The 21,069-nt window shown below is 39.7% G+C and overlaps 1 protein-coding gene across 7 annotated transcripts in view; it reads left to right on the forward strand.

Moving 5' to 3' along the window:
- MYO1B (myosin IB) overlaps positions 1–21,069 on the forward strand; it is a 227,811-nt gene that overhangs the window by 145,685 nt on the left and 61,057 nt on the right. For all 7 annotated transcript variants that reach the window (XM_036745516.1, XM_036745519.1, XM_036745521.1 and 4 more), the window contains exons 8-11: positions 16,433–16,531; positions 16,794–16,897; positions 17,894–18,041; positions 18,338–18,456. In XM_036745516.1, the coding sequence (XP_036601411.1) occupies positions 16,433–16,531; positions 16,794–16,897; positions 17,894–18,041; positions 18,338–18,456 (470 nt within the window). The remainder of the gene's footprint in view (positions 1–16,432; positions 16,532–16,793; positions 16,898–17,893; positions 18,042–18,337; positions 18,457–21,069) is intronic.

Raw genomic sequence — 21,069 nt, forward strand, 5'->3', positions numbered from 1 at the left:
ACACACATGCATATGCACATTTTATATATACGTATACATGTATATTATACATACATACATACACAAACACGAATGTTCTGAATCAATGTTTGTCAGACATTTGTACTGTCCAAGGCAATTAATTCTCTGCATCGATAGAGGGAGTTTCTTCACTGGGAAGTCTTCTGCCTGATGATGTCACAGATCCAGCCTTCTCACCACCAAAAATGTTCAAGGCACTGGGCTTACAGAGATGGAGCTAAAAGGATGGATGGCATAGCTCCTGTTTAGAAATGGCTTAAAATGTAGTAGGCACATACACAGATGACCACAGGGCAAGTCAGAATATTATTAAGTACATTTGAGGAGTGAGTGAGATAGGAGGAAGGAGGGATGGCTTGTATTCTGGGTAGCTGTAGCAGGGAAAGGTTCAGGGAGGTGGTAGCTCCTGACCTTGGGCCTTGACTCTGAAGAGAAGTCTTTAGTAGGTTGCAGTGGTTTGTGAATATTATTCTAAGAAGGGTTACTTTTTTCAAAATCTGGTTCCAAAATGTGTTTATAAGTTTCCAGCCTTTCCCTTTATGTATAAAGATAACTGAAAAATTTTAGTTGATAATAATATTGGTGTCGTGGTTGTTTCAGTCATGTCCTCTGACTCTTTGTTGCCTCATTTGGGGTTTTCTTGGCAAAGATCCTTTGCCATTTCCGTCTCTAGCTCATTATACAGATGAGGAAACTGAGTCAAATAGAGAGAGTAACTTGTTCAGGATCACACAGCTAGTAAGTATCTGAGGCTAGATTTGAACCCAGGTCTTCCCGAATCTAGGTCGAATGCTCTATCCACTGCACCATCCAGTTGCCCTTGGATAAAAGTGTTACATTATGTTTTTATGGAAAAATAAGCACAGTAAACACAGTAATGACATGTTGCAGGAATACGAGTATCACAATATTTTAAAATTGAGCCCCTTCCTAGCTGTGTGACCCTGGGCAAAGTCACTTAACCGCTGTCTGCCTCAGTTTCCTCAACTGTAAAATGGAGATAATAATAGCACCTACTTCGCAGAATTATTGTGAGGATCAAATGAGATAATATTTATAAATGTTCCAAGATAAAATATAAAGTATTTAGTTTGTAATGTACTACTCAACTTGATCTTTCCATCTTTACTGGACATTACTGCCCTACTCTCCCCTCTTCGTGCCAGCTAAATTGACCTTCCCTTTAGTCTTCTGATTTTGCCCCCCATCTCTAGGCTTTTCTTTATCCTGGACTCAAGAGCCCTCTCTTCCTTTTAGATGGAATTCATGTACTATCTCCTTCCTGAAGCCTTTCCCAATTCACCACAACTGCTAGTGATCTCTCTTCCAAATGACCTCTTATTTAGCTACTCCACATGTATTTGTATTTATTTACTTTATTTTTTGTTGTTGTACATGCCTTTATATCTAATTGTTGTCTCCTATCAGAATATAATCTGAAGGGGGAAGAGAACTGGTTTTATCCCTTGTTCTTGAATCCGCAGGGCCTAGCACAGTGCCTGGAATACAGTAGGCATTTAATAAATATGGATTGATTAATCAGCAGGTTAATTAGCCTTTGATTTCTCATTTTCTTGAAGAAGCATATGGAGAAGAAGAAGCAAGTCATTAGAGTTTATCTGTCTTCAGGGAATGTATTTCATGTTTGTATTTCCTAGCATTTGTTTTCATAATGAAATTATTTTGATATTTGTAGTAATGGGAAACACCCAATCATTTCTAAATATCCTTTCCCTTTTCTTGGGAAGCACAGGAATGAATTAGTGGTTAAAGCAGGAAATGTCTTCCTCTAGGCATCACCGTTTCATGGGATGCTCATGAGGGTAGTAATCAGCCCTGTTTCTATAAGCAGATGGGCAGGCTATCTAAGGGAATATAAAACAATAGAGAAATGTGCTTCCTTCCTCCAAAATGTGTGGAACATCCCTGAAATACAAGCATACAAATAGAAGTACTGGGTTGAACCCCTCTACCTCCCCTCCCCCACATACTCCTTATATCCTGAAAGGAAGATAAGATCCCTGGGGCTGACTGTAATGCTTTCACACAGGGAATGCAAAGGATTCTTCTAAGCCTTACTTAATCCTCTTTCTGGCCAGTTGGGTCCTATTTAAGAGAGTTGGGGAAAGATGTGAAATCAAATCTCCAATTATCTTTTCTTCTGTTAAAACAGCCTCAGTGGGCAATCTTATCCAGTTATCTTTGGGCAGATGATCCCCAAGCCCCGTATGGCCCCAGAGCTTCAGTTCTTTCTGAAATAAATTTCGATAGCTCTAGACCTGGCTCCACTTCCTTTCTCAAACTGAAATCTAAAACCAAACACATAATTTTCTTCCCAGAACCTATCCCAGTTCCCAGCTTCCCATTTTCTGTAATTGTCACCACCATTCTCGACTACAGTGTGCTTATTATGGGGGGATGGGGAACAGCAGGGCTATGCTGGTAAGTGTTTAACAACTGTCTCTCACATTTTTCTCCAAAAACCCGAAGTGTGCCCGTAACACACTTTTAAAGTTTAATCCACATTATTAACACTTTAAAAAGTCTAGACCAGACTATCAGTGGCCCCAACAGGGTACAAAAGTTTAGATAAAATTCATCTCCTGTCTCCTGGGAGATTGTATATATAGTCTGGGGGGTGGGGGAGGGGGAGGCAGATAAGAAACTTAGAAAACAAGGTACTTTGTGGGGGTCTGAGGAGGAAGGTGTTTATTGAATTTTTATAGATTCCCCTGGCTTTTAAAGCCCTGGCTCCACTCTACCCTCTTCAGAGCCTGATTATGCATTACTTTCCTTCACACACTCTGCAGTTCAAACTGGCCTTCTAATGCTGCCCAGCACACGAGTCCCTCCATTTCTTGTCTCTGTGTCTTTGCCCAGGCTCTCCCCTTACCCCATCCTACTCCCATGCCTGGGCTGAATACACATCCTCCTCATCTCTGCTTCTTAATATCAGCTATTTTTCCATCAGAACTTGTCTGAAGTGCTACTTTCTACATGAGACTTCTCCTGATTTGCCTTCTCCTCAAGCTCCCCTGGTGCCCCCGTCCCCACCAGCTGCTAGTTCCTCCCCTCCTTCCCCTAATTACTCTGTATATACTTATAAATATACAGGTTGTCTCCCTTGATAGAATATAAGCTTCTGCCTGGCACATGGTGGCCCTTAATAAATGCTTGTCAATTGATTTATCAACCGACCAGATCAGGCAACACTTCCTGGAGGTGGGAACCTTTTTCTTGGGCTTTGATTAAAGGTTGTGTTTGTGAGCCGAAAGGGTGGGGGAATTCTCCCGTTCTGAACAAAGGGCCTAGAAGTAAGAGTGCTGTGTCAGTTTTGACTTCTCACCCTCCCTTAGTTTCCAGGTCCCTTATACTTCTTGACTTTGTTGTTGGATTGTGTCAGACTTTTTGCAATACTGGGGACCATTTCCTTCTCCAGTAGATTAAGGTAAATGGAGATTAAGTGATTTGCCCAAGGTCACACAGCTAGGAAGTACCTGAGGCTAGATTTGAACTTGGATCTTCCTGACTCCAGCCCCAGTGCTCTATTCACTGAGCCACCTAGCTGCCTCTGCTTCTTGACTAGGACTATCATAATGGCTTTTAATAGACCATTTCTTTGCTGCACCCACTATTGCCTACCACAGAAAGTTGGCATTCAAGGCCCTCTACTTTAGTACAATGCTTTGCACTTAATAGATGCACAGTCAATGTTTATTGAGTTTAATTAGGCACAAGAAAACTGGAAACATTGTTTCTCAAGATAATAAAAGTATCTTTATACTATAAAACTTGAATTCTGAATTACAGGCAAGTTTTGGATGTGGAAGTTAAGATCCCTTTCAGAATCATTTCTTTAAGCAACATGATAAAGAGGGAACAACACTGGGTCTGTAGTTAAAAGGCTTGAATCCAGATCTCACCTCTGTTGTTTAGGTGGTGTGGTGGATACAGTGCTGGGCCTGGAGTCAGGAAGACTCCAGTTCAAATCTGACCTCAGATAGACGCTCGCTGTATGACCCTGGGCAAGTCACTTACCCTTTTCTTTAGTTTCCTCATCTGTAAAATGGGGATGATAATAATAGCATTTACTTGCCAGCGTTGTTTTAGTAATTAAATGAGATAATAATTCAAAGTGGTTATCACAGTGCCTGGCACATAATAAGCACTATATAAATGTTGGCCATTATTATTATCATTACTCTATGAGTAACTTTGGCCACCCTACTGAGCCTCTCTTCTTCTTTGTGTAATCCAGTGACCTCTTAGATCTGTATGAGGGAAGTTAAAATATTCAGGTTTTTTAAAACATTTAAAAATATTTCATGGCCGTTAAAATTTGATACAGCTACTTACTTTGAAAATTAAAACAAGCCTGGAATTCTTGAGCTTTCATTTTATTTTTAATTAGTTTGAATCCAATTATGAATTTTTTGATAAAAAAGTAACCAATTCTTGTTAGCTCCAGCTGCTTTTTTCTAGCTATATCCAAGGCAAACTTAGCAAGATTGCATCTGTAAGTAAATTGTGGGTTTTGATCTTGAGGCTAAAAGGGAGAGGAGGAATGGCACCTGTCTCAACAAGTTCAAATACACATTCTCCTTCCCTTGACCAAAATATTTCTCTAACCTCTGCCACCTCTTCAGACATAGACAGCCAAGTCAGTTCAGTCATTTAACTAATATGTATTGTATGTTTGAGGTTTAATTCGCTTTCACATTTTGCTCCTTTCTGCCATAAAAATAACATTTTCTGGTTGTCATTGTTTCTTAAAATAATAGAAAATAACTGACATTTTTAATAGATTTTATATATATATATATATATATATATATATATATATATATATATATATATGGAGTGCAGTCATCATCGTCCATTATTTGGCTCCTGTGGTTGATAATAAGTTTGGAACAGTGGGAAGGGCAAGGCCTTGGGCCCTGAAGTGTTATCACATAACAAGAATAAACTCCATGGAGCCTCTGCTAAGAAAAGCACTGACAGGTGAATACTTGGATGTACTCAGCCAGATTAACCCTTATATTCCATACCTCAGTTCAGTTGTCTCAATCTTTTGACTTTCTAATGTCACACACATGCATAGTCAGGATGCTGTCTCTGTATTTATAGCTCATTTTTTTAAGGACCATGTCATCGGGGACTTTTAACAATCAAGTGTTGCTCTTAAGGTCTTCTTATAACTGTTAATAAATAAATGTTGTTTATTGTTTCCTGAGATGTCCAAGTGACTCAGTGGATAGAGTGCCCAGCCCGAGGTTGGGAAGACTCATCTTGTTGAGTTCAAATCCAGCCCCAGACACTTAGTAGTTGTGTGACCCTGGGCAAGTCACTTAACCCTGCTTGCCTCAGTTTCCTCTGCTAAGAAAACCCCAAATGGGATCACAGAGAGTCAGACACAACCAAAAATGGCTGAACAAAATAGGTAAAGATTAAAGTTATCAAGTGATCAGCGGCGTGGCATAGTACATGGATACACAGCCTGCCTTGGAGTCAGGAAGACCTGGGTTTAGGTCCTGACTCTGACACTTAACCTCTCAGTGCCCCCTGGCAATGTTCTAGGACTATAAATTACAGAGAAATCGCTGTTCTGCATTGATAGTGGGAACTTTCAACCCTACTGAAATTACAGGTCCCATATCCAAAAAAAAAAAAAAAGTAAATTATTTTCTCAGTTATGTCTTACATCCGGTTACGTTAATTAATGGATTTTTTTTTTAAGTCACTAGGGAAAAACACAATGGTTGCTATTTCTGGATATTTAAAAAAAAAAAAGATGTGCTGTTCAGTTATAGAGATGAATCACCATACTGCTTTCTATTGGCTTACCTTTCTTGCAGTGTTTTAACAGGTTTAACTCAAAGAGAGCGACATTGAGGGGTAGGCCATTCTTATTTCTTGAGGTAATGATAATACAGCGCAAGAATTTTTTTTCAGATGTAGGGTGATATTTATTTTTTATAAGTTCATTGGTAAAAAAAATGAGACAGAGTAATAGTATAAAATGAGACAGAGTAATAGTATGGCCTAATTGCATTTTCTGCTTAAATGAAAAAGGCTGTAACTGTGTAATGGATCACCATAATGTGTCATACTCTGTATCAGCTAAAGTAAAGTGGAACAGCTGTATTTTGTGTCAGTAAATAAGCAATAAAGGTGGTGTTTTATTTAAGGGTATATCTTGAATGCCAACTTGTGACCCTGAGTGTGTGTGTGCGCGCGTGTGTGTGTGCGCACCTCACCCCACATTCAAAAATATCAGAAGACATTATTTGGTAGGTAAATTCTGAGCCTTCCAAAGAGTACTCACTATATGCCAGTTTAAAATATTGAGAGATTTGTATCTTTGTTGTTGGGCGTTTGTTTGGAGAAGGAAAAGGTGTCAAGGGAAAACCACTAAAAGACACCTTTAATATTCAAGATTCCTTATGTGTCCTCAGAAAATAGAATTCTGCTTACTGATCCTACCCTATCCCTTCTCCCAGCATGAAGTTTGACTGGGAAGATCTTGGGATGGGAATGAAAACGACTGGAGAGAAAAAGTGAAGACTATGAACTCCTCTTTCTCTTCTCCTCAGGAGACTTAGGTGTAATAAAAGTGTGTGTGTGTGTGTGTGTGTGTGTGTGTGTGTGTCTGTGTGTGTGTGTGTGTCTGTGTCTGTGTCTGTCTGTCTCCCCATCACTATGCTAGACATTGAACTAAATAATGGGGATAGAGCCAATGATGAAGTGAAACAGTTCATTGCTCTTTCCCTGTCCTTCCCTTCCCTTCTCCTCCATTTCTTTCTCTCTTCTTTCTCCATCCCCCTCCTTCCTTTCCTTCCTTCCTACCCCCCTCCTCCTCTCTCCCTCTTTCCCCCTCTTTCCCCTTTCACTTTCTGTGTGTCAGTGACTAACACTCTCTCTAGTGTGTTAATGAAGTATGCCATTTTTATGCTTCTCTCCTTTATGTTCATTTTGTCCTGTGTCCCCTAAACTCTTAAGTTCCTGGAGGTCAGAAGGTATGGCTCATTTCTTTTGTTAGCACCTTGGGTGCCAAGCACAGTAGTTTGTACACAGTGGGCAGTCATGGACTCCGTTGACTTACAAGGGACAAGTTATAAAGTTGTTCCCCAAAGGCTTAAAAAATAAGGAATTATGATATTAGCTTCATTCATTGTCTACACAGTTGAGTTTTGTGAGTCAGTTAAACGAAGAAATAAATAACAGTAAGTCAATGTGTACAGAATCAAGTCTGTCATTGGCTTTGTTTACCTAGGTCTGTGCCTTGTGTACTGTCCTGCTCCTCCTGGCTCTGCTTAGGAGGTGAGGGGGAAAGAGGGAACTTCCAATTACAGTGCCAGAGGTCAGCTCTGTCAAGGGGAATGAATTCTCATGAGGCACTTGGGAAGCAGCAAGAACTGCAGGGGCAGCAAGCTGGTAAAGCAAGTAGGTTTATTCAGCACATACATACTCACATACTCAAATAACTTGGGCAGGGGAAGAGATGCTACCATGACGGGTCAAACTCCAGTGAAAAATGGCACCAGAGAGTTTTCCAGGGGTGTGGGAGAGTGGGGGTGGGACTTTTCATAGGTGCTAACACAGAGCAGTTCCCTCTTTTCTTGTTCACCCTTAGTTAAGGGAGTTAGATGTGACCAGGGCCTGATACCAAAGTAGCCTTACTGAGACATCAGTGAAGAGGGTATCTATTAGCTGTCATTGATTGGTAGTGGGGTATGAAGCTTGAATCCTGCTATGCTAATTAGGCAACTCTGAAGTGGTAGAGATCCCTGATGGTGAGGGAGCTCAGGGTGCCCCAGAGTTGGGCCAAAGGTCACTATACATATAGTACAGGGTTGTCCAAAATGGGGCCTCATGTGGCCCGCAGTGCAATTTATGTGGCCCGCCTATAAGTATAGAAATTTATATAAATGCTTTTGTAAACGAGGCTGAGCTACCACAGAGCTCTCACTAAAATGGCAAATTAAAATATATTGTCTATTGTTTTGATAAAAACCTAAGGTTGGACAGCCCTCATATAGAGAATGCTTACTAAATATTTATTGAATTAAATTTACAGCATCTTAGAGTTCAAAGGTACCTTAGAGATCATCTAGAACAGCAGTGTCAAACTGAAGTAGAAAGAGCAGGTGCACATCCAATCCCTATGGGCTTTATTGTATTTTTATTTATTTTGTTAAATATTTCCCAATTACATTTTAATCTGATTAAGTCATATTTTTGACACCTGTGATCTAGACTAACTTGAGAAAGAAACCCCATTTATTAGGAGTCATCAGGAAGCCTTTTGGTATACTAGGTAGAATATTATCTCTGGTGTCAGATAAGTTATGGCCATGCTCCATGTAGGACCAATATGACTTTTGAGAAGTCACTTAACTTCCCTGAGACTCAGTTTCCTCATCAATAAATTGAAAGGTTTGGATTAGATGTAGATGCCTTCTGAAATCCCTTCTGCTTCCTGATGTATGATCCTATGCCCCTCCCAGCTCACATTAAAGATGGTCAGTGGTAGAAAACTCACTACTTCTCAAGGCTACCCAATTCACTTCTGAACAACTTTATTAAAATAAAGTTTAAATTAAAAATTTGTGAGACTATCACACTTGGAACTTGTCACAATGTTTCAACTATTGGAAAACAGGAATTAGCTAAGAAACCTAAGGAACTCATTGTAACATAATGGTGTATTGTTACTCATGAGATGGAAAAAGGTATAGTGAAAAGGCTCCATCCCGCTGGGAAGGTCTTCTATGGCCAATTCATGAGAAGACATGAACAAGAATAGCATAGGCTCAGGAACAAAGGTTTGCAATCTACAATGCACGTTTGTCCACCTCAGTGAGTCCATACATCCAATTTAGGCAGAAAAGATTTTCAGGCTCATAACGCTAGTCTTTACAAAATTTTAAACAGTTGGAAAGCAAGAGTTGGTTAAAAACCTTAAGAAACTCTCTATCTAGTTCAGCTAACTTTGAACTAAAAGTAATAAATCATTAAATACACAGGGCATTCCTTTATGACTAATTTATACATGTATAATTGAGCACATCTGCCTACAGGACTATTTTAAAAATGATTTCTGCTTTTTTCTTATAGTTGCATTTTTGCTATTAGTCTCCCCCCCAAATCTATATCAAGTACATGATAAACTGTTAGAAATTAAAAATTAATGAGCTTATACAGACACTGTGCCAACTTTTCTGCATATTTACTCAAAACCCACATTAATTTTTCATGAGCACAAAATGTAATATCTTTGAAATTTTGTCACTAAGCATACGCAGCTGTCTGGAGGTTAAATTGGATACCTTTGTCATGGTGACTTAGTTAAGACTTTTGGTTGATTTATGAAAATTCTGGGAGAAGGGAGAGGGGGGAATGGTTCTTTTGTTACTTTATGCCAGATGTTTTAGCTCACTTTTGTCAGTTTGATTTTAAGCTGCAAATACATGACTAAAGTGCAAAAGCTGGACTACACACAGAGTTGGCAAGGCTGAACCTTTGTTACAACCAAGACCTGTTTTCTCTGAACAAATGCATATTTTGTGCAGCATTTTGTTATCTTGTAAATGTAAGAAGACATTGCAGGCAGTTTTCTGCCTTTGAATTTCAGATTATTTGTCAGACATCCTTATTTTCAGTTCTGAAGATGCTACTTCTGCAGAGGACACAGAGAATTAATTTTAAATGGAACTAGAAAACTACTTTTAGATTGACCAAAACATCCTGGCTGTTGCAGTTCATGTGGAAGTTACCTTTTTATAATATAACATAGGAAATTGTTAACACACCCACTGAGTGTTCAAAAAGTGTTCATCTATTTTAATTATACAGAGGGACAGGAAGAAAATGGAGAGAGAATAGAGTTACTTGGCATCAGAAATCATATGATTAAAATGCTAGAGAAAGAAGGGATTGTTGAGGACCCTCTCATCCAGTCCCCTTCACTTTCAGACAAGGAAACTGAGGCGTATAGAATTGGATATATCTTATCCTTTCAGGTTTGAAGGGTAAAAAGAATACCCAGGCTAATTTTCATGCCTTAGGTCCCAATAACAAGCTTACCCATTAAACCCTACCTATCTCTGTTGCCAAGAAGATATGTAACAGAGAAAATGTTTACCATGGGACCTGAGCAGTAGTTTGGCAGGCCTCAAGCCACAGGGTTTCTTGTGGGCAATAACTGTGTCCCGTTAGGCCTGTTAACCTTTTAACAAACATCCTCCTTCCACAAAGTCTGAAAGAGAAGCCTATTTCTGTCCCTGTTCTGCATATATAATATGCAAAAGAGAAGCATTGTGGCAAAGAGGAAAGAAAATGGTGGATTCAGTGGTGATAAAAGTGCAACCCCTCTTCTGTCATTCATTTCCTGTGACCATAAAGGAGTTTTTCTGAGCCTCAGTTTTATCATTTGATAAAAGGGAATAATAACACCTGCAGAACTAACCTCAGGAAGGTAGTTGTTGTAAGGATCAGTTGAGAGAATGTATACAATACATTTTTAAAACAATATGATGATAGCGCTGCTGTTCAGCCATTTTTCAGTCGTGTCTGATTCCTTGTGACGCCATGTGGGGTTTTCTTGGCAAGGATGCTGGCATATTTTGCTGTTTCCTTCTCCAGCTTATTTGACAGATGAGGAAACTGAGGCAAACAGGGTGAGGTGACTTGCTCAGGTCACACAGCTAGTAAATACCTGAATCCGGTTTTGAACTCATTAAGATGAGTCTTTCTGACTCCAGGGCCAACATTCTATCCAGTGTACCACCTAGTTTATGATAATGATGATGATTAATAACCTGCAGAACCTATCTTAGGAGAGTGGTTGTTGTAAGGATCAGTTGACAGATTGTATATGAATCATAATCACTTTGCAAACTTTAAAATCCTATAAAAATGTCAGATGATTATGATATTACCATGTGAGGTAGACACCAGGAAATGGTCAAAATTGAAAAGAAGCAGCACCTGATTGTGTGGTGCCTCCACAATGCCTGGCACATAGTAAACGCTGAATAAATACTTGCAGAATGACTGAACAAGAGTCTTTTTTTTTTTTTTTTTTTGCTGATGCCCAGGTTGTGGAACATTCTAGTACTAGTATTTTTCTCCTTCTCCCAGAATTTGATGGTTAGGTCCATATACTGGTAGCTTAAACTTAACGCTAATATGAAAGGGGATTTAGGATTTAGCTACGTGAAGTGCTTACAAATTTTTTCCTATATTGGATCTCTTTGTTAGTGGAGGCAAAAAGTGCCTGAAGCAGAAGAAAGTGCTGTGCCAATTTTCTGTTTAGACATAAGGCAGGGAAGCTTTCAGATAAATGAAAATGGTCAGGTGGTGGCTATTTGTAAATAATGAACTGAATTTATGCTCGGTACCTAAAGTAATCACCTGCTGTGACTTCATGCAGTTCTATTGTGAGTGTGCACACATGCTTGTGGAAAGCGCCAATGAATGCTTTTAAATATTTGCATCGATTTTGGACAAGCTATTTATTAAACAAATTACTTCTGTAACTAGCAGCTCATAACTTCTTAAAGAGAGCAGGGAGTTTGAAACTGGCATCTCTGGGAACATTATAATTCATTTTGATTCAGCAAAGGGTTGCAAAGCCCCATCCTAGGTTGACAGGCTCTATGCTAGGTGCTGGGAGTACAAAGATGAAAATCAATACTGTCCTTACCCACAGAAAACCTATAGTCTAGCAAAGAAATGAGATATAATGCAAATATGTGTAACGTATGTTAGAAAATCATTAGGTACGTGAAACAAGACTAAAAGATAAAAGAAGGGAAAGATCAGTTTTATCTGGGCTAAATGTCAGTAGAGGTGGATTTTTTAAAAATTATTTATTAGTTTTCAACATTCACATATAAGATTTTGAGTTCTAAAATTTCTCCCCTCTCTCCCATCCTGCCTCCCCAAGACGGCATGAAATCTGATAGAGGCTATACATGTACAATCCTATTAAGATTTCCACATTAGTCACGTTGTAAAAGAAGAGTCGAAAAAAAAAAGGGAAAAACCATGAAAAAGAAAAAAAAAGAAAATAGTATGTTTCCATCTGCATTCAGACTCCATAGTTGTCTGATGTGGATAGCATTTTCTGTCATGAGTCTTTTGGAATTAACTTGGAGCATTGTATTGCTGAGAAGAGCCCAGTCTATCAGAGTTAATCGTTGAATATGTTGCTCTTACTGCGTACAATGTTCTCCTGGTTCTGCACACTTCACTCAGCATCAGTTCATGAGAATCTTTCCAGGTTTTTCTGAAATCTGTCTGCTCATCATTTCTTATGGAACAATAGTATTCCATTACATTCATTTACCACAACTTGTTCAGCCATTCCCCAATTCATTGGCATCAATTTCCAGTTCTTGGCCACCTCCAAAAGAGCTCCTATAAATATTTTTGTTCATGTGGGTCCTTTTCCCTTTTTTATGATCTCTTTGGAATATAGACCTAGTAGTGGTATTGCTGCATCAAAGGATATGCACAGTTTTATTGCCCTTTGGGCATAGCTCCAAATTGCAGAGCTGGGTTTTTTGAATGAAAATGATTCAGTTCAGTTCAGCAAGCATTTACTGGAAGGCTGTCAACTGGTGGACTTTGAAGAGAAGGCACATTTTGGTCATGGATGACATAGTAGGACAAAATTAAATTATGGAATAAATATAGTCCAGCCATTCAGCAAGTGTTTATTGATCACTTACTCTATTCTAAGCTCTGTGCTAAGCACTAGGGGTGCAAAGAACAGCCCTTTCCCTCAAGTACCTCCCATTCTAATGGGGGAGACAATATGTAAATAACTGAATGTACAAGCTATCTACTATATATAAAATGTTCATGAGACTGGGAGGAAGGTACCAGGTCAAGAAGAGCAAGGTCTCGAAGAGCCCTGGAAACCAGGCCAAGGAGTTCTTATTTTATCCTGAAGGCCATGGGTGCCCTCTAAAAGCTTTTTGCAAAGGGGGATGATGTGATTGGTTAGACTCCTGCATTATTTACTGTGGCAGTGGTGAAAAAAATGAATTCTGGTGTGGAAAAAAAACTAGAAGCAGGGAAAAAAAGTTAGGAGACCATTATAATAATCTAAAAGAAGGTCCGCATAGTCCCAAACTAGGGGGGGTAGCAGTAAAAGTAGGCAGGATTGGAAAAATGGGGAAGGTATTTTAGAGGAAGGAATCTGTTTTGTCTCACCTGGGGTTTTCAAGGTGCTTTTATTTATTCCCTTTTCTCCATCTGAGTTCTGCTTTCTTCATTAGGTTTTCTATCTATTAGCAACATTTGGCAACTTATTGTACATGGGAGTGAGGGAGAGGGAAATTTAAAGATGCCTAAAGTTCCTATCCTGAGACACTGGAAAAAATGGGAAAGTTATCTAGATGGACCATGTTTTGCATGGAAGATTTGTTTAATTTTGGATGTGTCAAATGTGAAGTATTGGCCAGATATTTACATAGAGCTGCAGGGAGGAAGAAATGAGGGATTAAGGCTCAGAAAGGAGGTCAGGACTTGACATATACATTTGAAAGTCTTCTCCAGAGAGGTGACAAACCTTTGTAGTGGATAAAATTTCAGTGGAAAGAGAATGGATAGAAGAGGGCTTTAGTGGATGCCCACATTAAGGTGATAAGAAAAGGAAAAGAAACCAGCCACTTTGGTCACTTTGGTCATTGAGGTAGGAGGAGTAAGAAAGCAGTGTCATGGAAACCAAGAGAGGAGAGAGTATCAAGAAATACAAATGAATACAACTTCACAAAAAATGGCTTCAATAAAAAAATCCAGCTTCAAATCAAGGAGTACAACATCAAAGCAATCAAAATGCCAGACCTGAACTGAGTGCTGTTGGTACAAAGAAAAGCAGAAGCACTCCCTACCCTCAAGGAGCTCTGATGCTAATGAAGAAGACCACCTGTAAGTAACAAGACATATACAGAATAGTTGGGAAAAAATCTCAAAGGGAAGACACCAGGTGCTGGAGTGACCAGGAAAGTCCTATTGCAAAAGAAGGGATTTGAGCTGTGAAGGAAGCAACAGAGAGGTCAAGGAGAAGGAAATTTGAGATGAGGCTGTATTTTAGATTGGCAGTTAAGTCATTGGTTCACTGGTGACCCTTGGAAAGAACAGCTTTCAGTAGAATGGTGAGATTAGAAGACTTTATGTAGGTGGTAAGGAAATTAGAGGCATCAAGTGGAGACTATTCATCTTAGAAAGTTTAGTAGCAAAATGGCCAAGAGACAGAGTATGAATTATAGCTTGAAGAATGGTATCTGGGTTAAGAGGAGGCTTTTTGTTTGTTAGGACAGGGATGATCTGACTGTGTTTATATGGAAATATTGAAATAATCCCGTGTAAGTCACTTAACCTCTCCCAGACTTGGTGTCCTCATCTGTAAAATCTGGATAAGACTGCCTACTTCACAGAGTTGTTATGAGGATCACATGAGATTATATATGTAAAGTGCTTTGCAAACCTTAAAATGCTTATATAAATGCTGGTTATTATTATTATTAAGTCCTAGAAAATATTGGAGGGGGGTGCAAGGGATCCGGTGAAGATGCTCACCTTATCCTCTCAGACATGAAAATAGGATAGAAAACACAGGGCAGTTTTGAGGTATAGCGGTAGAAAGATGAAGACACTAGGGTGAATCTCCCCAGTTACACATTACAGTAAAAGTTAAGGTCATCTGTTAAAAGGGAGGAGAGCAGATGTTGGGGTTGGGTGTCTTGAGGTTTAGAACAGCTGTTGCGGGGGATATGACAGGGAGTTAGTAATACATTTATAGTGGACCGTCTCAGCATTGCTCGGGACATCCGGTGGCACCGCTGTTCTCCTTTGCAGTCGAAGGGAAGAAAGTAGGTAAAGGAGGTGATCTGAGGTTGGTTTTATTAGGGTAGGCATCATTAAATCCTCAGAAGGCTAAGGATTCAAGGCGGGAACAAAGGCACATCATTGAAATGCCTCACTATAGGTTCAAAACTGTCAAAGGTAGATGGGAGGAAGATCCAGGAAGACGCACTGAGAACAAAGAGCAAGTTTAGGAGGTGTATGAGGGTGTGAAGACCGCAGGTTGTGTTAAGAAAAGAAAACGTTAAAAAAAAAATCAAGATTTTGGAGATCGAGTTGCTTCCTGGATGGTGAGCTCTGTCGAGAGCGTGATAATCCTATAGATGTCAAAAGGACAGAAATGGAAGTCGTGGTTGCTGAGCAGGTTAAGAGGTCGAGAGACTAAGGGATATTGGGAGGGTCATCAGATTGAACATTATTATTATTATCAAAGATGTTGATGGGGATAGAAGGGAGAGAAGAAAGTAAGCAGAGTCCTGAAATCATTGAGGAAAGCGAGAGAGCATCCTGAAGATTATGGTAGCAACAAGCATCTGAAGAAAAAGGGTATCGTAAACTTCAAAGGAGCAGTATTTGTTGAGTAATCATCCTCGTCCGCTGTACAGTAACAGATGTGTATTATTGTGGTTAAAATGTGGTTTAGATGTAACACTCAGCAGGCATAAGAGGTCTTTTGTATTCAGTGAATTGAGGTTGTATATCTGGTGTGTTGCACGCACGCACGCACACATACACTCTCTCTCTCCCTCTCTCCCTCTCTCCCCCCCCCCCCCGCCCCCACCTTGTAAGTATTGAAAAGGCAGCCGAATAGATAGATTAGGCCAGCAGCCCTGGGCACATGTGAATACCATTCTTCAGTTTGTGGCCACAGCTGTTGTCTTTGTTCCAAAAGAGCCAGCTGATGACTGATTGCTGATGGTGAGGCCAGTCTCTGTGTTGCTGTTGCGGTCCATAATTATGCTGCATTGTCGGGAGTTATGATTTAGTGAGTTTCAAGGTATTGCTGGTACCTACGTCAACTTGAGCTCATTCATGCTGCCAAAGAATGGTGCAAGTCTGAAGATGCTACTCTTCATGCTAGGAGTTGCCAACCTATGGCATATGTGGTACAAAAGATGACTTTTTTTCAGTGGTAGGTGTGGTTGGCATTGGAAATCCCTAAAAACCTTTCCCCCAAAGCTCTATTGTTCTCAGGGCTCATTGCTCCTGTCGTGTCTGGATGACAAGCAACCAAAAACATACTAATTCTATTTCTCCCTTTGGGTCCTCTGGTCTCCACAGATTTCCCCTTTATAAAGGGTTGAGATGGAGCCTTATGTTTGTGGTTGTGAATTCTTGTTTAGACATGGCCCTATGTGGAACTCTGTCTGGCACTTCATAGCCGAATATGGAAACCAGTCCTGGCCATCAGTATCTTAGGTTACAGGATCTGAGTGAGATGACATAGAAAGTGAAGAACAAAGAAGAAGAACATGCAGAATTTGAGATAAAGGTGACTGACGTTCTACCATTTGTCTCTTTTTTTCTTCAGATCTCTTAGAAAAGTCCCGTGTTGTTAAGCAGCCAAGAGGCGAAAGGAACTTCCACATTTTCTATCAGCTCCTGTCGGGAGCCTCGGAAGATCTGCTTCGTAAGTATTTGTCTTCTTAGTGAAGCTGCCACAGTTAACAGTGACCTTGAGGGTGTCCGTGATTTCCACCCACTTTCTTATTTCCTTTGAATTTTCATGTGCAGGAAGTGCCTGCAGTATCTCAAGTGCGCTCACTTTGTTGCCGTTGAATTACCATAAGGAGGAAGAGCTGGTAGAATGAGGGAGGGAGGCATCGTAGAAATGAGTGGAACTCAAGCACCTTATTGATGTCCCCTGTATCTCTGTGTTTATGGTCCTTTAGATAAACTCAAACTGGAGCGGGATTTCAGCAGATATAACTATTTGAGCCTGGACTCTGCCAAGGTGAATGGAGTGGACGATGCAGCAAATTTCAGAACAGTTAGGGTAAGTACTCCTATTGATAATGATAGATCTACCCACCCTGTGTCTATGAAGATTGTTTCATAAGATAGAAACTCCTAGGTAGTAAGTTGTTATAAGAATGCTTCAAGTTTTTAAAAAATTATTTATTTTTGATGGTTTACCAGTGGTGATGGAACTGGTGAAATTCACTCTCCCTCCCCCATGCAAGTTAGCAGCTCCTCTATAACCTATAGTTTTAAAGAGCTGTCTGGAGAACTGAGAAGTTAAGGAACTTGCTACACTTACTCATATAGAACTTGTCAAAGGCTAAACTTGAATCCAGGACCTCTTGATTTTCAAGTCTTTGCCTCTATCCATTGCCATGCTGCCCCCTCTCTCCCTTACTTTATTAGCTCAAATTAATTCCATGCCGTACGGTTGACATTTCAGTACCATTATCACTATAAAAAAGGAGTAAGACATTTCCTTCTTAAATTACCTTGAGGTTCCGGTCTTTGGGAATTATTGAGCATTGAATCATAGGCTCAGTTAGTGATTTAGAGGTGGAAGGGACCTTTAAGGCCACAGAATCCAACCCCTTCATCTTATAGGTGAAGTTAAGGCAGAGAGAAGTTAACTGAAATATTTAGGTGTCTGGGGCAGAAATTGAACCCAAAATTTGTTGGACTTGAAAGTCCAGCACTGTTTCAACTATGCTTTAGTTCCATATGTTTTCATCATCAAAATTGAGTGATACATCCCCAAGGGAGAGTAATAACAGAGATTTTATAAAGGTGGAAGTGACAAGACCTGGCAACAGATTGGATATGGGAGTGGAGTGGGTAAGAGTATGCAATGGAGGATGACACCTACATTGTGAGTAACTGGGAGGATGATGATGCCCTCGACAGGAATAGAGAAGTTTGGAAAGCTCATATTTTTCCATTGCTTTTGCCCCTAATGTGTATTTCTTTTCTCAAATGACTTTTAAAAACAATTTTCTCTAGTTAACAAAAATCACATGCTTCCTTTTCCCAGAATGCCATGCAGATCGTGGGCTTTATGGATCATGAAGCCCAGTCTGTCTTGGAAGTAATAGCAGCAGTGTTAAAACTGGGGAACATTGAGTTCAAGCCCGAATCTCGAGTGAATGGCTTAGATGAAAGCAAAATCAAAGATAAAAATGGTAAGTCGGTGAACTTTTGTGTGGCAAGTTTGCTTTGAACTGCTGCCCAGTTTTAAGTCTCAAACATGAAATTTACCTGTATTTTTCTGTAGCTCCATCTGAATGTTACTTCACATGGTATTTAAGCTACACCTATTAATCCAAAGTAAATTCTGAGCGTATGAATGCTTGGGAAAAAGTCAGTTGGAATGAATTGGTAGTGGAAGTTGATGGAGGAATTCTTAGAGTGTGTTTTGCAACACTCAGAGTCACATTCTGGGGTTTTTTTTGTTTCTTTCTTTTTTTTTCCTCCACAGAGCTGAAGGAAATTTGTGAGTTGACTGGCATCGATCAGTCAGTCCTAGAAAGGGCTTTCAGCTTCCGAACAGTTGAAGCCAAACAGGAGAAAGTTTCAACAACGCTGAATGTGGCTCAGGTAAAATCCCAAATCCCAACTGGATTCCCTTGTTGTCTGAGTAAAGAGAATGGTTTCACTGCCCTTTTTTACTTTAATTTTCATGAACATTGTGGACACCCGTGTCCAGCAGCAAAGACAGTCCGATGTAGTAGTCTTCATAGCCTTTATGTATGGTGTCTGTTTTATTTATGTTTGTTTAAACAAAATCTTATTTAAATCAGCTTTGCATTTCATTTTTTTCTAGCTTAATCAGACCAAGAACTGTAAGCATGGCTTTAGTTTTCTCTTACAAAAAGGATGTTAAAGTGAATGTTTCCTTTATGTGCTACTGAGCTATTCTTTCTCACAGTGAGTTTGGCTCTACTAACTGCATATTTAAATGGGTTTTTTTCTTTCTTTCCTTCTAATAATGATATTCTGTGCTTGTAGAACAATTTTTGTATTTCAAAGTGCATTCACATGCATGGTATAATTTGATCTTTATTGTGTTAAAAAAAAAGGGGGGAATATAGGTAATTCTAATCCCCATTTTTAAAATGAAGGAAACTAGGATCCTGGTTGTGTCTCTTGTCCAGTTTCCCACCGGTCAGCAGACCAGAGCAGAGCTAGACCCAGGATTTCCTATCTCTCCATTACTACACACTGCATTTTCTTAGTCCCTTTGGATGCTTTAGGCCCATCCCCTGCAGAGTAGTGGAATGCAGGGTGCGGTTCGGCCGCTTGCCTCCACTGGTCAGTCTTCCGCGTGCTTTACCTAGAGTAAAGATAGATTCAGATCACAAGCTTCACACGATTCTGTATTCCTTACAAAGGTAAATACTGCTTTTTAAGCCCCCCCCCCATGATACATGCTTTGTATTGTAATTTATACTTTGTATAATTTATGTATACTTCTATATTATACATACTATATCATATATAGATATATAATATATGCTATATATGTTATATGTACTTTGTATAATTTATACTTTTTATAAATTAGAGGAGAGTCTTGTCTAACAACCCCCAAGAAATGTCAGCAGTATAGTTTCCATTTTAAAAAAGGTTGGCTGTTTCTTATTTTAGAAGTTATTTTTTATCGTAGTTTGTACTGTCTTGTAGTTACCTTTTTCTTATAGGATCATGAAATTCGAGCTTGAAGGGACATTTCCCCCTCCTTATGTCTGGTATGAAATAGTTAATAGAATCATAGGCTTAGAGTTGGAAGGTAGCTCAGTGTTTAGCAAGACCAGCTTTCTTCCCAAAACACAGATTTTTTTTGTCTGTAGCTTCTCTAGCTTTATTTGAAAAACTCAGTTATAGTGATTGGTTTTTTTTTTTAATGTGTAATGAGCATTTAAAAAATATATATATATTTCTACTGATCCTTTCATGTCAAATGGAGGGTTTCTTCTCTCTCCACTCCCCACCAATGAGTAAGGAGTCGAATTTACTAACTTTTCCTCATAGCTTACATTCTTCCAAACTATTATCATTTTTAATGCCCCATGGCTTTCATTCCCTGAAGTATTCAGATCTTTTCTTTGATATGGTGACTCATACGGAATTAGAATATGATATTGAGCCATGGTCCAGCTTCCTCTCACCAATTCTCAAAGCTGGAACGTTGAGGCTCTCCAAGATAATTTCCCACCATTTCCCAGTAAGGACCCTCTAATTCAATATTTCCTGGTTGACATTCCAGACCTCAGCAGAGAAGTGGACTTTCCTTTCTCAGACTTCCTCCTTTCCCTCCATTTAACACTTTCCCGGCCATACTCTCACCATCCCAAGTCTGTACACTCTCTGCCAGTTAAGAGCAGCAAATATGCTGTTTAACACAAAAACTGACAGTAAAATTCTCCTGCCTAACACTGGTTTAAGGAAGGCAGTGACTCCACTGTAGGAAGCATTTAACTGATTGTGTGTCGCACACACACTCAGACACACTCAGTCACTCTTATACTTGTACATGAAACAGAAGTAGGAGACCCAAATATGTTGCAAGGTTCCCTGCAGATACTTCCCCAAATGTACTGCCCCAAAGTTCTTTTCTCCCAGTTTTCACTTTGTTAGAATATCTTTACTCTTTACTTTTATTTTATGTAGTTTCTTCTGTTCCTCTTATATACTCAAAGGTCTCCAACATGTATCACCTTTGATCTCATTCTATAGCCCTACACCTTAGCATGACTGAACTTTCTTCTGTGAAGACCCAGTTCTGATTCTGACGGCTCTGACCTACAAGGCCCATTCTATTTGGCCTTGATTGAATAATCAGCCCTGATGCTTTTAAGAGCACTTTTGCACCTCTTCTCACAGCTGCTCCTCACAGCGACAGTGAAAGATAGGCAAGGCATCTAGATATTAGCCCCGTTTTCCTGATGTTATTCAAGGAAAGCAGTTAGCATGGCACACGTGAAGCCTGGTGAGGTGATGAGTAGAGGTCTGGAGGGTCAACCAGGAAATACTGACATCAATAGTACGGTGTGTGTTCCCTGGTTCCCCCGTTGGAATATCAGTTTGCCGTAAGTAGGTTACCCGTTTGGTACGTATGACAGCTAGCAGAATTGCTCTAACCTCGTAGAAGAGTCCCGGTACTTTTTACATAGGCTGCTCTCTTTCCTTATCTTAGATACTTAATACATG

Source organism: Trichosurus vulpecula, chromosome 2, assembly GCF_011100635.1.
Source record: "Trichosurus vulpecula isolate mTriVul1 chromosome 2, mTriVul1.pri, whole genome shotgun sequence".
Lineage (NCBI taxonomy): Eukaryota > Metazoa > Chordata > Mammalia > Diprotodontia > Phalangeridae > Trichosurus > Trichosurus vulpecula.